The sequence below is a fragment of the Malaclemys terrapin genome, chromosome 1, assembly GCF_027887155.1.
Source record: "Malaclemys terrapin pileata isolate rMalTer1 chromosome 1, rMalTer1.hap1, whole genome shotgun sequence".
NCBI classification, from domain to species: domain Eukaryota; kingdom Metazoa; phylum Chordata; order Testudines; family Emydidae; genus Malaclemys; species Malaclemys terrapin.
The window spans coordinates 187,324,272-187,343,216 of record NC_071505.1 but is presented as its reverse complement, the minus strand read 5'-3'; the positions used below and the strand labels follow the sequence as shown (position 1 = coordinate 187,343,216).

Here is an 18,945-nt window from a genome sequence, read left to right as displayed (position 1 = left end):
AAAATTATTTTGAAGAAGATTGGAGATAAGGTGTTTTTGTTTTTTCCAATGTATCTGTAAAGTACAGACTAAGGTTTTACAGTATCAGGCAGGTGTGTGTATATAATTGTGACTGCCTTGTGTGTGAGAGTACCCCAAGATTTTGTGTTTTTAATGTCCTGCCTTTTTGGAGTTTACCATCATCCACAGCAAACTGTGGGATGCAGTGTCTACTAGTTACCACTACCTTGGGTACATGACAGTCAGCCCCAACCAGACTCTGCTTGTCTTTCAAGAAGCTTTACAAAAACATTTGTAAGGTGAAGCAAATGTTTCCATGTACAAACTTGTGGTACGTGTGACTGTAAGTGCACCATCAGTAACATGTAGAGTTTGAACAAGAGATGAATGGTTGCTAACCTCTGCATCTATTGTTATGCTCTTTCTTGTTAACAGAAGCTGCTTGTTGTGCTTGATTGGAAGCCACTTGTTTATTAAATTTTAAAATGTGATGATCAGACTTTCTCTTTTCTACAGAGCGTGAGCAAAGTCTGGATCAGGATTGGCTGTCATGTCTGCCATAAAAAGGCACTAGAGAGACTTCAGCAAGTATTGTCTCTGACCCTGAATCTTGCTAGTACATTTTACTTAGATGTTATTTCCCCATTCCCTTGAAGTTCTCAACCCAGATATTTCCTCTGGTCTTTGAAGGTATCCAGACATGGCATACTTCTAATTATAGTCAGCAGATAAATTTAAAAAAATTTATGAGAAACTATTACTTTTAAAAACTCAAGTGACCTGTTAAGGCCCGAATTCAACAAAGTGCGTAAGCACATTCTTACTTTTCAAGGTAGAGCTTAAGGCTCACAAGATTACATCAATGAAACTAAAGCATGTGCTTACGCCCTTTGCTGAAGTGGGTTCCAAGAGATGGTGAATACTGAAAAAATCATGGGCCTGATCCTGCAATATGCTGAACCCCACTCAACTCCTATTGACTTTTGTGAGAGTGGAGGGTGCTCAGCATCTTACAAGATCAATCCCCTTGCTTATAACACTCAGTGGCAGGTTAAAATGTACTGTCCTTAGTTTAATTAGATTAAAGATTTTCTGTTTCATTTATACAACTAATTTGCCACTGGAGTATTATAATTTTGCCAAAAAGCTACAGTAACCAAGAGTTTCTCCACCTCCATCTATTATCGTGTACCTCTAACTAGAAGGCTGCACTACCAGCTTTTATGGCAAGCTGCTAAGGTCTCTGAAGTTTAGTTGGCTATTACTATCACTATACATTAAAACTAGGTATTGTACCAGTGTCTAACTACATCTTTTATATTCCTTATAACTATCTAGGCTTTTAGAAAATGACATCTTCATGAAGATCTGAATCAGCATACATAGCAGCCTGCTCTTACGTTTGCTAGATCAACTACAGTTTAGAAATAAATACATCCTTAGGAGTAAAAAATCATGTTTCACTACATTAAAAAAAAATCTAGTCTGATAAAGCACCAAGAAAAGCACAATTAACAAACATAAATCTGGATGAATCTGCAGCTCTTGAAATGATACATTAAGATTCCCTAAATTAAATAGGAACCTCTACTTTTAGACTGTTGGCCTAGTTTAAAATCAGTACAACACAAAGGCTACACACGGCAGGAAGTCTGCTTTGCTGTTACCTCTCATAATTCGGTAGCTACATCAATGTACTCAGAGCCCTCGGCTATGCTTAGCTCTGACCTTTAAGAGAGATGTACATATATTTATAAAAAGCTAAATTAAATCTGTTTGCCTGTGGTTTGGAAGATTATTACCCTTTCAACTTTTGCTCAAATTGTATAGAGTTTTTATGTTAAAATCTTCCAAGGCCTTAAATACCTTCTGTGAAATGTCTGAAGTTCCTAATCATTAAGTAGCTCAGAAGACATAACACTTCAACAACAGGGACCTTTCTCCAACAATAATGAATATTAATTAAATCAAATTCTGTACACACTCAGACCCCAGTTCAGCCAGCACTTAAGCATTTGCTTAAGTCCATCCTTATTCAACAAAACACTTATGCAGTGTGCTTAACTCTGAAGTTAAACTGAAGTCAGTTGACTATAAGCACACAATCAAGTGCGTGTCTGAATCTGGGCCTTAAACCCCAGGCAATCCACTGAAGTCAGCAAGGTTGCATACTGTGTCAGTCAGGGCAGTATTTGGCTCGTAATGTTTAGGAGTACTTTGCTTCACAGCTGGGATCAAATTAACCCTCCTGAGTCAATTATATGCCCTTAAAAAGTAAAATGAATCATACAAATTATCCATTTATTGTCCTAGTCTCACAATGTGAGATGTGCAGTCGGATGTGCTAATGCCATTTCAGTCATCATTCTGTCCTTTAAGCTGGGATTAATTTATTATTCGTAACACTGCACCATCATGTAGAGATCCAGAAGGGACTGTATAGTTGCTTTAACTTTCTTACCTTTAAAACAAAGAGTATAGGTTTATAAGACGACATATTTTAGGTCTTGACCCCTGCAGCCCTTATTCATGTGAGTAAGTCCCACTGACTTTACTGGAACACTACTGACTGATCAGGCAATGATACTGTTTGCCTGAGTGAGGGCTGCAGGACCATACATACCTGGATGTGTAGATAAGAGAGACAGGGTAAAGCCATCTTTTTAAGCACTTCCTCTAAGAGGTGAATGGGATACAGTAGAACCTCAGAGTTACAAACTGACTGGGCAACCACACATCTCATTTGGAACCGGAAGTACACAATCAGGCAACAGCAAATACCAAAAAAAAAAAAAAAAAAAAGCAAATACAGTACAGTACTGTGTTAAATGTAAACTACTAATAAAATAAAGGGAGAGCAGCATTTTTCTTCTGCATAGTGAAGTTTCAAAGCTGTGTTAAATCAATGCTCAGTTGTAAACTTTTGAAAGACCAACCATAACGTTTTGTTCAGAGTTACAAATATTTCAGAGTTACAAATAACCTCCATTCCCGAGGTGTTTGAAACTCTGAGGTTCTACTGTATTGTTCTTCTGAAGGTTTAAGGCTTAAAGCCTCATTACAGTACTTGTAACAAGCAGTTAAGATACAGATAAATGGCTAGTATAGCTTGCTAGGAGTCTAAAAGGTTAACTCCAAAGGTGACATTATCTCAAAGACAAATTGGTGTTCAGACCCATGGATAATCGTGTTTGTTAGGTATCATGGCATACATCCCCTTCAAAGTATGTTACCATTATAAATGTTAGCTGTACATATGTGAGATTACTGTGTAGATTTCTTTTATTATTCTGTGGTTCATAAATGTATTATGCTCCTAAAAATAATCTACTGCCAGAGAAAGACTTCTTTCAACATGTTTTAATATGATTGTTTTGATGATATTATAACAGGATCAGAGCTGATGCCCAAAGCTCTTTCTACCAGAATAGTTGGAGGAATATGGTGGTTTTTCACCTTAATCATAATCTCATCCTACACTGCCAACTTGGCTGCCTTCCTGACAGTTGAGAGAATGGAATCCCCCATCGATTCAGCAGATGATTTGGCAAAGCAAACCAAGATAGAATATGGGGCTGTTAGAGATGGATCGACAATGACCTTCTTCAAGGTAAGATGGTGCCAGGTGGTTTTGCACCGTCAGTATTGTAACCTTTCACTAATAGATTCTGAAACGTGGAACAGAATGAGAAATTTTGAAAACATTAGTTTAGAAATTTAGCAGTTATAACAAATCCCTAATCCACAGAGCATCCTCCAGGAATCTACACCTGAGTGATGGGGAAGGTTGTGTTATATGCATGTTTCCTTCTGCCAACCAACAGGAAATCCCCACAAATAGATTACAGTCCGACACTGTAGCACCTTTAGTGAAAGGTCCTCGGTACCGTGGCACCCAGTGCTCCCTAAGAATGGAGAGCTCCAGGGAAGCTACAATCTGGAAAGTCCCTGCTAGAACAGGTCCAATACAAGAGGAGATAAAGGACTCTGAAACAATGTACAGGCAGAAAGTCTCTGTTGGAATAGCCCCATGCCTTTAGTGAATCCCCCAAGATCTATACAGTCTGGGGCCCAACAACCTCCTCCTTTTGAGAAAGGCAAACCCATGCCCTAGCCAAAAGAATTTAGTGAAAACTCTGCGAGGAGAACCTCCGCAGTTTTGTCCCATCAGAGCTCATTACTACTAGCTATTCTTCAGTCTTCAAAAGGGGGCTGTTTGGCCTGAAGTTTATAACGAGTAATTTGCTAAGATAGCTACTTGATCTTGAAAAGCAATTGGAAAAACACAAAATAATAGTTAATTTGCTTTTAAAAATATTTTATATAAAGAATATAGATTTAAAGTTTAATAAATATAATTAAGTGAAAGCATTTTCTAGTGAAATTGCTTCAGTAGATAACTAAATTCCTTTTGATAATCAACTTTAATTACATATGAAATGAATGGATCTCATAAAATGTCAATACATATACCAACAAGTTTAAATATGGAAAATGTACAAAAAACATCCCCTGGCAATTAGCACTAATTAGCAGCTTTGTTGTCACACCCAGCAGGAAATCCAAGGATTGAATGTACCTAGGTAAGTATTAATATCATGCTCCTCAGTATGGTATCTGAGCATCTTTTAACTAACCTTTAGGAAGCAGTCCTTCTAAAGAGAATCATAGAATCTTATAGAATCACAGAATATTAGGATTGGAAGGGACCTCAGGAGGTCATCTAGTCCAACCCCCTGCTCAAAGCAGGACCAATTCCCAGACAGATTTTTACCCCAGTTCCCTAAATGGCCCCCTCAAGGATTGAGCTCACAACCCTGGGTTTAGCAGGCCAGTGAGTCACATTGGTGAAGCAACGTGGTGGAAAAACAGCTTCTGCTACCTGTGTCATAGATGTTCTGTGAATGAACATTTCAGTTTCTGGTGTTGTCAGTTTGACATCTTAAGTGAGGATTTTAAAAAGGTCTGTGGCAGACCTGGGAATTTAACCTAGATGCCTCAAATCCAAGTGCAGTACCTTAACCACAAGACTGCCTTCAGATGAAGAAAGGTTCTTTATATACAAATAAAGGAAAGTAATGGATTGCAGTTCAAATATTTGGATCATGTCTCAAAACTAGTAATTTTCAAAAAGGATTCTGCAGTAGTTTGCTACATCTTACATGGCCACCCTGTTTTTAGCAGTTAAGGGCAAATTCCTCTCTTGCTGCCCCTGCTTACTTCCATCTATCATTGCGGAGAGGTGACTGTGTATTTGAACAAGAGAATAAATGATGCTTTTTTCAAAGCCTGATTATTTAGTCAGTTTTTGAAATAACAAGTTGAAATCTCTATTAACATATGCTGGGAAACAACTCGAGAACCCTAGGAATTGTCACAAAGTAACTACAATATCACTTATTTTAATAAGGAACACCTATTAGGCTGGTTAGTACTTTTTGCTACTACTTAAAAGACCCCAGAAAAATTCCTTAGCCCAATTTCCCCTCATTGGCCAAGAAAGGTCACCACAATACAGGGCCTTGAAAGATGAATCTGCACAAAGAGGGACTCCACAGTTGTGGCTCCTGCTCTATAGCAGAGGAAATCACTGCATACTCTAAGCATTGTGGAAATCAGAACAAGTTTTCCAAAGCAGCTTCCAGTTTTGCACCAGCTTTTTATGACACAAATAAGAGGGTGGAATTTTGCAGGCACAAATAAAGATGGATCCATTTTTTAAATATTTTTTTTTAGCATTTAGATATCTAACTGAGGTTTCAAATCAGGTAATTAGGTACAGTGGTAGAGGAGACAAATCCATGTCCCCAGGGTGCATTCAGTCGAAATGTTATACATACAAAGATATATATTATTTATAACCTACTGTGTGTTATATGCCACCCAACATTTCTGCAAATCAGACACCAGACTCTCAAGCCAGGCACCCAGAAATGAGGAACACAGAATAGGTGAGCAGTTGTGAGAGGCTGGTTTAAATGACTTGCCTAACACATCACATAGGAACAATGGCTCAGATCCACAAAGATACATAGGTACTTAAACCCCTAAATTCCACTGCAAACCACAAAACCATGGCTCTCGCAAAACCTATACTCAGTTGGCACCTAAGTTTTCAGGGTAAAAGTTCCCCAGGTGCCTTCATTTCCACCTCTGGGCATGTGCCCCACAATAGGCATGTGAATGTCTATCTCCTGTCTAAGTCCCAGAGAGATCCACAAAATGGGGGAAGATAGGTGCTCCTCCCCCATCTCATCTGTGGGGCCTGAGCAGAGGCTACCTACAAGATCAGTCCTATACCAAATTTGGGAGGGAAGGTGGTAGTGTCCACCTTATCACTTTTAGCCTAGTGGTTAGCATACTCACCTGGTATGTGGGAGACCCAAGTTCAGTTCCCCCCTCTCTGCCAAATAGGGGATAAAGGATTTGAACAGAGATTTCCCTCTCTCTCAGAAGATTACCCTAACCACTGAGCTATGAAACATTCTGATGTGGGCTCAATCTCTCCTGTTGAAGCTGTTCCACTGCAACTCCTAAATCCTTTAGATAGAGAGGGAGGGGGAAATTGGAACTGGAAGTCAGTGCAGCCAAGGGTGGGTGGTTAGGTGCGGAAACTGGAGGCCAGGGGTGGGGAGAGAGGCAAATCAAAGGAGGAGCTGAGAAGGAGGGAAATAGAATGGTTGGGCAGGATTTGCCTAATGCCCAATGCCTGCCAGGCTCCTTGTCCCCATCTATTCCATTGCTCCCCAGAGGTTCAACTCTTGTCCCCTCTGCATTTGAATCCGACAGCTTCCTCCTCCATGCTACCTGGGCTCCGGGGGAGGCAGGGGGCAGGAGGGGTGTCATTGAGAGCACAGGAGACATAGGCTCCATACTTTGGGACTGGGATGAGAAACATGAGGAATGTAGAGAGGGAGCGGTAAGGTAAAGAGAATGGTACTGGGGCAGGTTGGAGGGGGTGGGACAGAAGAATCTGTGCCCACTAGAGAACACTCCCTTCCAGAGCCTGCAGCGGATCCCTGCGTGTATCTGGGCTTTTGGGGCAGAGAAAGGGATAGAATCCAACTCTCCAGGGAAGCATTTAGCTGCTTTAACCATGAAATCCTCTTCTTGTAATTCCCTGCCACATTCACCATGCATCTTCCTACTTCTGCACTAAATGGAGCAGGAATCCTATGGACAACAGTCTGCTAAACTACACAACCCTGATTCACCCCCAAAGCAGGTTCATTTTGTGCACTGACTGAGGCAATGAGCCTATGGAAAAAATAGTTATGTGATCATGTAATTAAAGACTGTCATAATGCATATGCACAAGGGGGCTGAATTAAGGTTTCCCAGGCTGTCTTCATTCCAGCATTTCCTAACTTTTGAGTGCTTGACTTTGCAACCTTGATAATGTTCTTTTAATATAGTTTTTAGTGTATCTTTCCTAGGGTTTTAAAAAAGTAAACTGAAAAGTTCCATCAGGTGGCATCACATTGACACCCACATGGATCATCAGCAGGATTGGAAACTTTAGATCCACCACAAAGACCTCGGCCTCCTTTATGTGACCACAACTAAAGGGGGATGGGACACTTTGCCAGTAGGTGTCACAGATATTTGCTGACTCAAGAATCTTGGGTTCCACTGCAGGCTCTGGAAGGGAGTGTTCTCTAGTGGGCACAGATTATTCTGTCCCACCGCCACCAACCTGCCCCAGTACCATTCTCTTTACCTTACCACTCCCTGTCTACATTCCTCATGTTTCTCATCCCAGTCCCAATCTTCCTGCCCAACCATTCTATTTCCCTCCTTCCCAGCCCCTCCTTTGATTTGCCTCTCTCCCCACCCCTGGCCTCCAGTTTCCCCACCTAACCACCCACCCTTGGCTGCATTGGCTTCCAGTTCCAATCTCCCCCTCCCTCTCTAATTTCAGTGTGCCCCTTTGGTCCTTTTCCCAAGTCCTTGTCTAGCCAGCCCTACAACTTGGCTTCTCATCAGATCGGCCTCCCATCACCTTGTTCCCCCCCCATCCCAAGGGTTCTCAGTTCCAGTCTCCTTGCCCAGTCTTCACTCCACTCAGTTCCCAGTACCCATCTCTGCCCCTGACTGCCAGTTGCAGTCCCTGTCTCCCATCCCCCCTAACGCCCAATGCCTGCCAGGTTCCTTGTCCCAATCTACTCCACTGCTCCCCAGAGGTTCAACTCTTGTCCCCTCTGCATTTGAATCCGACAGCTTCCTCCTCCATGCTACCTGGACTCCGGGGGGGGGGGAGAGGCGGGGGCAGGAGGGGTGTCATTGAGAGCACAGGAGACAGTCTCCATACTCTCAGTTCAGGTGCCCAGACCCAACACAGCCCAGAGCTGCAACAGCAGGGAAAGTCCTGCTCAGTCCAGGATGATGCATGCCCAGTGTGGATGGAACTTAGGGGGAATTTAGCTGCTAAAATCTGAGAAGTCTTTATTGAGCATGTGCAAACTGTGATTTTTCAAAGGCCTATAACTTTCCCAAGTTTGAGCAGAGGCCACGATGTGCCTCTTAGGGTGTCAAGAGGCACATCGTGGACATAAAGGACACCCCCTACCAAATTTTGAGTCCCTGCTCCACAGCATGGGGGCACTAGAGCTTTTCAAAGAAAAGTTCACCAGTATGTAACATGGATGAAGCAATTTATTTTTCTCTAGCCTCGTTCTTGGAAACAAATAGTTTTGGCTAAAATTTTCCAAGGCAAAAGAAATCACCCTGAGGCTGACACTAAGCATGAGAAATATAGGCCAAACAGACAAATGTTGGCAAAATTTAAAGCACAGGGTCTTATAATGGGAAGTGTCAGTCAACCTTATTAATAGGCAGTTCTACCAGCCCCAGCTGTAATTTTATATATATGAGTTATACATTACCATGTGAAGTCAGAGAAGAGCTGGCTTACTTCTGGGGGAGGAAGAAGGAAATGGTGTGATTTCCCTCCCCAATGTTTCTAAGAAATCATTTCAGGCCTGACCCTGCAATGTGCTGACAGTTCTCAACTCAAGGGACGTCACTGGGAGTTGAGGGCCCTCAGAGGATTGAGTTTTGTGTGCCCATCATGATTTATAGTAAAGAGAAGATATTGCAAAATAATTCAGAGCCACAGTAGAGACAAAGGGCAGTTATATTTTTAAATTTAAGCACAAGCCTTCCTATTTTATTTTTTGAAATAAAACTTTCATAGGATAGGGGAGATATTTAGATATCAAAAAACATATTTCTCCCGAAGATGATACTGCAGTCTACTGGCATCAAACTGTTTCCCAGCTTGCAATACTGCTAGCTGAATGGGGCACTGTGGATAATATGGTAACCGGCAGGGTGTGAGGTTCAAGTGGCTCAGTTAAAAGAAAGGCTTTGTCCCTCAAAATAGATTCCTAGGAAACTCATAATCCGAAGAAAAACAGATGGAGGGGGGCCAAGCTCCCTGAACTAGATGGCTGCTGTAACAGGTGGGGGAAGTCTAAGAGAAATGTATGAAAATCTCCAGGTGAGCCTGGTGAAGCGGGAAGAGAATGGTTTTCAGTTCAAGAGACTGTAAGTGCTGTGAGTTTTCCTAGTGATCAGACATGGGCAGCCATAGAAGATCAATGATGATTAGGCTCACAGTAGAAGTTCTAAAGGGGACATAGGAAAAAGTCCTGTCCCTTTGCAGAAAGTGACTGTGGGGGAGATGTGGTCTTATTGAGTTCACAAGGCCCAGGGTTCCCAGAGGGCTGTTCCAGACCAGTCTGGCTACAAGGCACTGGGTGGGGGGATGGTATTGGACTTAGTGGACTCAGGGAGTGCCCAAATATTAGTGCAGTAGAGTCGAGTCCAGGCAGGTAGTATCCTGCCCACAAGCCTGGTATGTTTTCCTGGGGAGAGACGAGGAGCAGTTTCCTGCCCTTCAGAAAGTGCTGAAGTGATCAGGGAGGTCACTCGTGGCCACCAAAATAGAAACAAGGCATGCAGCAGCAGCAGCCACAGCAGTGAGTCTGGGTCTTGTACAGCAACATAGCTCTTCAGGAGCTTAGCTCTGACTAGATTGGAAGGAAAAAAGAGCATAGAGCGGGCACTCTTTAAAAGTGTATTCTCTTTTGGAAGATACTCCTTGCGTTTAAAATGGGAAATGCCAGTAGAATCAATCTCTTTCAAACCTGTAGAAAATTTTAAGGCACACCCACTGTTCCAGGCTCTCTTTGTGGTGAAAGATGGGTGACAGGGTGTCACGTGCCCTACATAAGATGCAGAGCCATTTTCTGGACTCCCCTTAGCAGTCAGCCCAATCTGGACTGACTAGTTCTAATCTATGGAATGTAAGACATAGATAACTCCTTAAAAGTAAAAAGAACTAGGAGGAGGGGCAGAAGCGGAAAGGGCCTGCAAAAAGAAATCCTAGGACCAGCTGGACTCTAGAGAAAGCCCAAGCTTAAATTTATAACTTGTTTAAAATAGTAAAAGGAAATCCCAAGAAGGGGGTATTTTTAGAAGCTATCGCGTGTATAGGGAATATGGTAGGAGCAGGTTGGGAAAACATGTTTACATCACTTGTCTAGGAACTCTGTTTGAATGTATTCAGTCCCACGCCCACTCGCATTCCTGTTGTTGGTTTATAATACACACAGAATACAAACACACACACTTCTGAGCATATTTCCATTCATGTGTTGAATACCTTATACTAGCTTCAATAGAAACTCCAAACCTCTACACATTTCTCAAAAAATTTATTTTAGAATAAGAGCAGCTTTAAGAAATGAATACATCTATCCCGGCTAGAGCGGTGCAAAGACGGGCCATTCCATTTCATGGAAGATCTGTTTCAAAATCTATTTTGTTCCAAATAGGACCCCCACAAAATTGAAATTCCCCTCAAAGGCACCACAGCACTCCGCATAGCAGGCTGCCCTGGGGCCGCGGACCTTGGAAACTTGGTTCCCCAGCAGCTGGGTAGAAACATGCTTGAGTTCCACAGAACTGTCTCCACAAAATGCTTCAGTTTTGCTAAGTCAGCAAATTCTGATGAAAACCTGTCTCATTCGAATTTTTGCAACCAGCTCTTCTTGTAATTCTATCAGTTTGCTCTGTTTTCTCACTTTATTTTTGGCTCATCTATAATAATTGATGTTTAATCTCCCATTCTGAAGCTAGCAAAATCCTGCCTTCTGCTATGCATATACAGCTCTATTGAAATCAGTCAGTCCTGCATCTGCATCCAAAGGGCAGAAATTTGAATTTCATCCTTAGTGGAGAAATCTGTGTGTGTGAGGGGGCATGGTAGGAGGGTGGAAGTGGGGGGGAGGGGAGGGGTTAACACAGCAGGAAGCTAAAATATCTCTTGCAAACTCATCTGCATACAGAATATATTATTCCTATAACCTCTATTGGTCTGTATCAGTCTCAAACTACCCTATAAAGTGTATCAGATTCAAAAATATATTCCTAATTAGGGTAAAAAATAGCTTATACTAATTGAGAAGAAACTGAGCAGATCCATTTAACCTTCAAAGTTTAGCATTGTCCTCTGACTGAACAAACTTAAGAGTAGAATTAGAAGAAATATTAAGCCCCAAACTTCAGAGTCAAAGAAATTTTGCTTAAAAGTTTAATACACAGCCAAGTAGGAAGTCAATATCTAATATGAGCTGCCATGCAGAATAGTGTTTAATAAGAACAGACTAACTCTACCCAATGAACCTAAAAATGGCCTGAGACAGACCGACAATATCCTGCACAAACCTTATGACATTAAAATAAAATGTATTGAATTAAGTTAAACCTTATTCAATTTGGGTTCATACTTTTGGGGGTCCATTGTATTAAAAAGGCAATTGTGTATGTGTTTTTGTGGAATTATATGGTACCTTCTCTAGTAGGGAGGAGAATGCTAATGCATTTCCTTTGTTATCAACGCTTTGAAGCCACCCCTCTGGAGAGGTGCGCATATACTAGTTCAAACTAGATTCTAGGGACCAACAGACAAAGAAAGGGGTTTTGGATAAATAGCCTGGTTTTAAACTGGCTCAGGGCTTTCTTCCTGATCCAGCAACCAGACAGGACCCCTGGTTCACAGAGAGCCCCAGTCCTCAGGGTAGGATTGGAAGGATGGGCCTATTGAGGCTCCATAAGACTGGGTGCTTGTTCTGAGTTGAAGCTGTGATGAACTTGTAACCACAAGCCAGTGCCTTGGGTGTGGGTTTAAAGAACTGCTCCTGCCAGAATATGTTTTCTACTGTAATATTTTTTACCTTCAAAATAAAATAGGGTTGCATAGAAAGAACTGTGTGGTACTTTTAACTATAGCAATTACACTTATTAATTATCTCTGAAGATGAAGACTCTCTCTGCTGGGAACAATGCAGCAAATGCAGGGAACTGTAAAGCCTGCATGTACCCCAGTCAGAAGGGGGAGAGACACAGGTCTCCACTCAAGAGAGGCAACCAGAGGGAAGCTGGAAGCCTGAGAATGGGTGCCATTGCTGGACCAGTGAGCGGAAATACAGGTTCAGTTATCCTGACCTGTGACATGGTCAGAAGAGCATTACATCAAGACTATTCAGACGAAGGAAATGAGATTATGTGGTTTTACTACTGTAGCAAGCTGGAGGAAGGACTATGGGTTGCAGAAGGGAAGAATGTGGAGGAAGCACCAAAAAGTCAATCTGTGTGCCCTTGGCTAAGAATGTTAAATTGCCATTGGAGCAGCTCTCTTAATAAAGAACCAGCTTAGTTTACCGAGAACAGAGTCCGCACGTTACCCAGCACTCGGCACAAGAAATAAATACAATAATCATTTTCAGTGTAGCCTGGAGTCCCCAGACAGAAGTGCCCATGTCCACAAACCTGGCTACAGGCAGCACCATACTCCTGTACATTTACTTTTCCTTTCCATTCCCCCAGCCTTTCAAAACCACACCAACCTGGAGCCTAACTACTACTAGGGTGGAGAAACAATACAATATTCACAAGCACTCAGTAACCAATGTGGGTAACCGGATTATGTCTTGCATCTCTAGCTGTAGCACCTAGATCAGTGGTTCTCAAACTGGGGTCGCTGATTATGTAGGGAAAGCCCCTGGCGGGCCGGGACAGTTTGTTTACCTGCCGGGTCCACAGGTTCAGCCGATTGTGGCTCCCACTGGCCACGGTTCACTGGTCCAGGCCAATGGGCTGGGGGAAGCGGCGGCCAGCACATTCCTTGTCCCGCGCCACTTCCCACAGCCCCCATTGGCCTGGAGAGGCAAACTGCAGCCAGTGGGAGCCACGATCGGCCGAACCTGCAGACGCGGCAGGTAAACAAACTGGCCCGGCCCGCCAGGGGCTTTCCCTACACAAGCGGCAGCCTCAGTTTGAGAACCACTGACCTAGATGCCTCAAATAGATTGGGGCCCCCATTAGGCTAGGCATACAAACTGAGGTAGAGACTCTTAATATCTAAGAGCCTGTGACATCTAAATAGACAAAGGGTGGGAAGGGGAAGCAGAGGCACAGAATGGTGAAGCAACTTGCCCAAGGACACACAGCAGGTCAGCGCCAGGCAGAGACAAGGAACAAAACCCCAGCTCGTCTCGTACCCACAGCTCAGCACCCACTCTACTGCTAGCTCACTAGTCTTAACAACTTTGAAAGAGGTACTTCCTGGTTGCTGTAAAAATAGAAGTTTAAAACAAGGACTCTTACAGCAGGGATTGTGTTTCTTGTTCCAGATTCATTAGTATGTGTGTTTTTCACTTGGATCCTTTCTGTGAGTTTAAGTAACAGAAAATGCACCAGGCTAAAGGAGAACGAGTCCTTTTCCAACAGCATTTGCATTTATGTGAGGAGAAGGAGAGTGCTACTTGGGAAGCTGTGAAGTGTTTGAAATGTCAACAAAAAATGAAAATAAAACCTCCAATTTATTAATTACTCATTCTGTAAATGGAGAACAGACTTTCATTTACATCATTGATGGGGTAGCCTTAATCAAATGAAGCAATACAGCCTGGTTGTCTGGCTGAGTGAAAATAGAACAGAAAGATGTCCAATAGATGGAAACATCCATAACACCAGTGGCTATGCAGGAAGTACTATCCTAAAGTGCAAAGGAACACTCTAGAGAATTAAGTAGAGAGAGAGAGCGAGAGAGAGAGCGCAGACACAAAAATGTGTGGTACATTGATTTTTGGCTAAAACATGCTATTAATAAACTGATTTCAGCTGCAGTGATGAATGCAACAACTTTTCTATCCATGTATAAATGTGTCATTGGACTGTAGAGTTACAGTAGTTTTTCATTTTTGTAAAATGGGTGGAAAGCTATGAAGCGGTAAGACGAAATACAGGTAATATGGACAAAACGTTGAATGGTGCTCTAACCTTTAGACCAAATCTCAATTTGTAACTTTAAAAAAAAGTGTGTGTGTTTAATATAGCATGACTGAGTACAAAAAAGAAGCAGGGAATAGTGTTAATATAGTGCAAACACTTCAGGTTCGATTGTAGCTACAAGAGAGAGGTGCACACTGAGCATATGGGCAGTGTCTCACTACCTCTAGGGAGCTCCAGGAGGAATGGCGCTTAAGGCGGCATAACACCTCTTGTAGCACCTGAGGCAAAAAAGGGAGTGTGCACTGTGCACCCTCCTCAAGGATTGTGAACTCTACTGTGTTCACTTCCTCTCTTTCCTTTGTTCCCCTCAAGGGGAGCTAAGAGGGGAACAGTTCTTGAGTTCCCTGGGATTGTGTCTGGCTCTTAGGTGAGGAGCATTAAGGACACTCCTTATGTACTTCCTCTCCCTCCCCCAAGCACCCCAGCAGGGACCCGGCACAATCTATTCTTTAGTTTTATTGTTTAGATGGCATCATGTTACATGGCATGATCTGAAGCCCAGGTCTCAGCACATTAAGGCCCTACGTGCTCCCTTTGAACACAATGGCAAAATGCTCATTGGTTTCAGTGAGAGCAGGATTAGGCCCTTTATGTTCGCTGTAGTGGGAGGCAGAAGCACAAGTGTATCAGGGCATCTTGGCTTTTAAGATTTCACTTCCTTCTCATACAGTTTCGAGCTTCCTTGTGGAGTGCACGACTTACAGACTACTGGCATCCGGATAAATAGTACCCTATTGATCAGCTTTTGGAACACAGTGTGGTACTACTGCCCAATGAAGAGGAAACAATGTCCCACAATGCAGTAATCTCAAACACTCGCTTACATGTAACCCAGCTAACTAATTCATTGGGCTCATTGTAACATCTTACATTTATAGAGCACTGCTCATCCAAAAAGATCCCACAGCTCCTCCCAGGTTACATGTGAACACTGAAATGCTGGCACCTCTAGGGCAGGAGCTAGTAAGAAACTAGCTCACAGCACACTGCACAGTGTGAAAAGAGCGTGTGGGGGAAAATGCTTCCAGGGAGTCTGAAAGAGTCCTCTCTCTGTCCCTCCCAATTCAAGAGGTGTGAATTTGAGAACTAACATTTCTGCTGAATCCACTTTCCTTCCTTAGAAATCCAAAATATCAACATATGAAAAAATGTGGGCATTCATGAGCAGCAGGCAGCAGACTGCACTGGTGAAGAACAATGATGAGGGAATCCAGCGGGTGCTCACAACGGACTATGCCCTGCTGATGGAATCAACCAGCATAGAATATGTGACTCAGAGAAACTGCAATCTCACGCAGATCGGCGGACTCATTGATTCTAAAGGCTATGGCGTGGGAACTCCTATTGGTAAGATGCATTAAAGATAATTAATGATAAGCAGACCTCAAGAGGTTCTGGGCAGTTAAATCTGGATGCCCATTAGGAGCTCTCTGTAACCTTTGAGCACCCAGTATCCTTTTTTCATTCAATGTCTCCCCTCTTGCCCCAGCTATAGCAATGGCTCTACTCGGCAGGGGCAAGAGGGCGGCTTGTAAGCAAGCAGGAAAATTAAGGTGTAGAGCGTGCCTTCAAGAAGCAGTCAGTTGGCCTGCTGCTTTTGTGGATAAAAGGTCCTGTTCATGGGTGACGGGGTGCCCTCTGCTCCTCCCTCCCATGTTATTAAACCATGCTAGCAAGACAGATTCCATATTTGGTCCAGGAGCCTTTTATATATAAATATATATAAAGATGGGGATGTGGCGGGAGAATCAAGGTGAATGTGATCTCCAACATATGTACCCCTTGGAAAGCTGCATGAAAGGAGACAGGATTGATATCGCACCCTATGCGCCATTGCCTGTGCACCTTAGTAGAATAGTCTACAAAGTTTGCAATGATTTTCAGAGCAATATGTAGGGACTATAAGAAGCCATTGCAAGACTATATTCCTACATCAAGAGTCTCAATGCTTTGGGTGCATTCTTAAACCCAGCTCCCTCACTTCCGCCAATAAGTAGCTGCCCTTTTCAGTGGATTTGCTTGCCTTGCCCCTGTATGTTTCAGTACTTTGCCAGTTATACATATTTAAAGAGATAGCGTATTTTCCACAGAAAGTGGGTCCTTCTGCAAATGGACATTGTGTAGCCAGTTCTTTTTCTAGTTTAATATATTTGTCCTGCTCAGTCATGCACTCACCCCACCCATGTCTCTTCTCAGTTTACATCAGCGTAATTCCACTGGCTTCAGTGGAATTAGCTATAGATTTACACTGGTATAACTGTTCACAGACTTTGGCCTTTCAATTTCTTCTTAGGCCATTTTGAGTGAAGTGGAACAACCCACAGTACATATACCCCTAGGGGTACATAGTGGTCTTCCAAGGGGTACATCAACTCATCTAGATATTTGCCTTTATTGATTTTTACAATAGGCAACATAAAAAGCACTAGCAAAGTCAGTACAAACTAAAATTTCATACAATGACTTGTTTATACTGCCTTATATACTGAAATGTAAGAACATTTATATTCCAGTTGATTTATTTTCTAATTATATGGTAAAAATGAGAAAGTAAGTAATGTTTCAGTAACGGGAGGCTGTGACACTTTTGTCTTATGTCTGATTTTGTAAGCAAGTAGTTTTTAAGTGAGGTGTAACTTGGGGGTATGCAAGACAAATCAGACTCCTGAAAGGGTACAGTAATCTGGAAAGGTTGAGAGCCACTGAGGTAGAAAGCCTGCCCCAGTATATTGAACTCTGCCCAATCTTAGCCAGAATTCCCTAGAGATGATATTGTAAAAATATTTTTCCATTGCTTACGTGAGAACAAACTTCTCTGGCTGAGAAGAATCAACCAAAAATTTTAAATATCCCAAAATAAAGATAAATACATGGCAAGAATTTCATAGCAGTTATAAAGCTGCCATGCTTAAACTAAAAACAATGAAGGATAATTGGAACAGATGGTAATTCTCAGAGAGAATACATCCACTGGAAATGCAGCTGTGGAATATATTGTAAGAGGTTTCTTGTATGATGAATATGCTGTTTTAGAAAGATCAGTTAGGATTCAAGGATATATAGAATATATGTACAAGTCTCCAAGTGTCTTGAAATAAACCATTTTAATGTCATATGGGCAATTTGAATAAGAAATTAAAAATTGAAACTTGCCCTAGACAAGGTATGCCGCAAAGATACTCCCATAACACATATGAATTCCCAAAGGAATCAGGCTCAGTTGTCTTCTCCCAGTATCCAAGACCATCCCATCAAGTTATTTCTAAGATGAACGTACTTTGGGTTCTCAGTATTTTTAGGACCAAATATTTAGCCAAATCTGCCCTTGTGCAATCCTCAGAATTCAAATGCACAAACATGCCTACACTTTACAGGTGGAAACAGATGTCCAGGCACTTCAGAAATCCTCATGAATGTGCCAAGTACGATCACAGTGTTGTCCTCAGACAAGTGGAAAAGATAAAAATGTAATTCTTGATTAAAAAAATCTGTATATCTACCTGGGGACATGCATGGCTTTTAGCACTAGAGATAGCTGGAAAATGGAAATCTTTAGCTGTGAAAAATTTCGCATCTTTGAAAAAAATTTCAGTAAAACAGGGATAAAACATCAAAACTGAAATATTTCATGGGAAAGGTTTTCAAGAAAAATTAAATTTCAGAGGAACCAAAGTGAAATTTTCCAGGTTTGCAGCTGTCCAGCTGAAAGGCTCTTGTCAAATTATAAGAGCCTGACTCTGTGACAGCCAAGTTGAATGTCTACACTGCAATTAAAAAACGGGGGCTGGCCCATGCCCACAGACTGGGACTCGCAGGATTCAGGCTAAGGGGCTGTTTAATTACAGAATAGACGTTCCAGCTCCAAGTGCTCTGCCTCGGCAACTCAGAAAGTGCAATTGACAAGACCCTTCCAGGCAGGCAGCTGTAATTTTGATTTTCCTGATGGAAACTGATTTGGGGGGGGGGGCACAGGGGGGAGGAGAGAAACTGAAATGTTTCCACTGAAAGTTTCAGTTTTCCAAAAAAAAGGGCATTTTTCATTGGAAAAATCATTCCAACATTGTTTTCCTACCAGCTCTACTTAGTATCTGAGCAATCTCCACAAGTTAAAAAAAAAAAAAAAAAAAGATATGGGTTTTGCATTTGGCTCTGAACTAAAGCAGCCAATACTTGTTTTTTTTTAGCACGTATCTGCTTAGTGCATTCTGAGAGGACTAGTGCATAGGACATAGGTAACATTTAAAAAAAAACAATATGCAAAAGGGCATCTTAGGAGGAATTCAGCTGAACAAAGAAATGTTATTAAATGCGTCAAACAAACACTAATTTCACAATTACTGCTGCCAGTGCCCGTGTGCTAGTAATTCTCATGCTAACTATTAACAGTGATTTGGGAGGTAGCTAAGCAAGTGGGTAGCTGTATTTCAACAACCTGAGAGGTGGCTTCTGTTAACAGCACCAAGGCCATAAATTAAATATTGAACAAAGAGGTATCAGAATGGATTTGTGTGAATTTTCACTACTTTCCAATAATAATTTTAAAAGTTCCAATCCAATGCCCTAGGCACACTTGGCAAAAATTCT

At 42.1% G+C, this 18,945-nt stretch overlaps 1 protein-coding gene across 6 annotated transcripts in view; it reads left to right on the top strand.

Moving 5' to 3' along the window:
* The window catches only part of GRIK1 (glutamate ionotropic receptor kainate type subunit 1), a 228,942-nt gene that overhangs the window by 195,908 nt on the left and 14,089 nt on the right, over nt 1-18,945 (top strand). For 5 of the 6 annotated variants that reach the window (XM_054047872.1, XM_054047911.1, XM_054047888.1 and 2 more), the window contains 2 exons: nt 3,393-3,610; nt 15,483-15,708. In XM_054047872.1, the coding sequence (XP_053903847.1) occupies nt 3,393-3,610; nt 15,483-15,708 (444 nt within the window). Of the gene's footprint in view, nt 1-3,392; nt 3,611-15,482; nt 15,709-18,945 lie in introns of those variants that run through there. The other variant, XM_054047903.1, reaches the window with a different exon arrangement.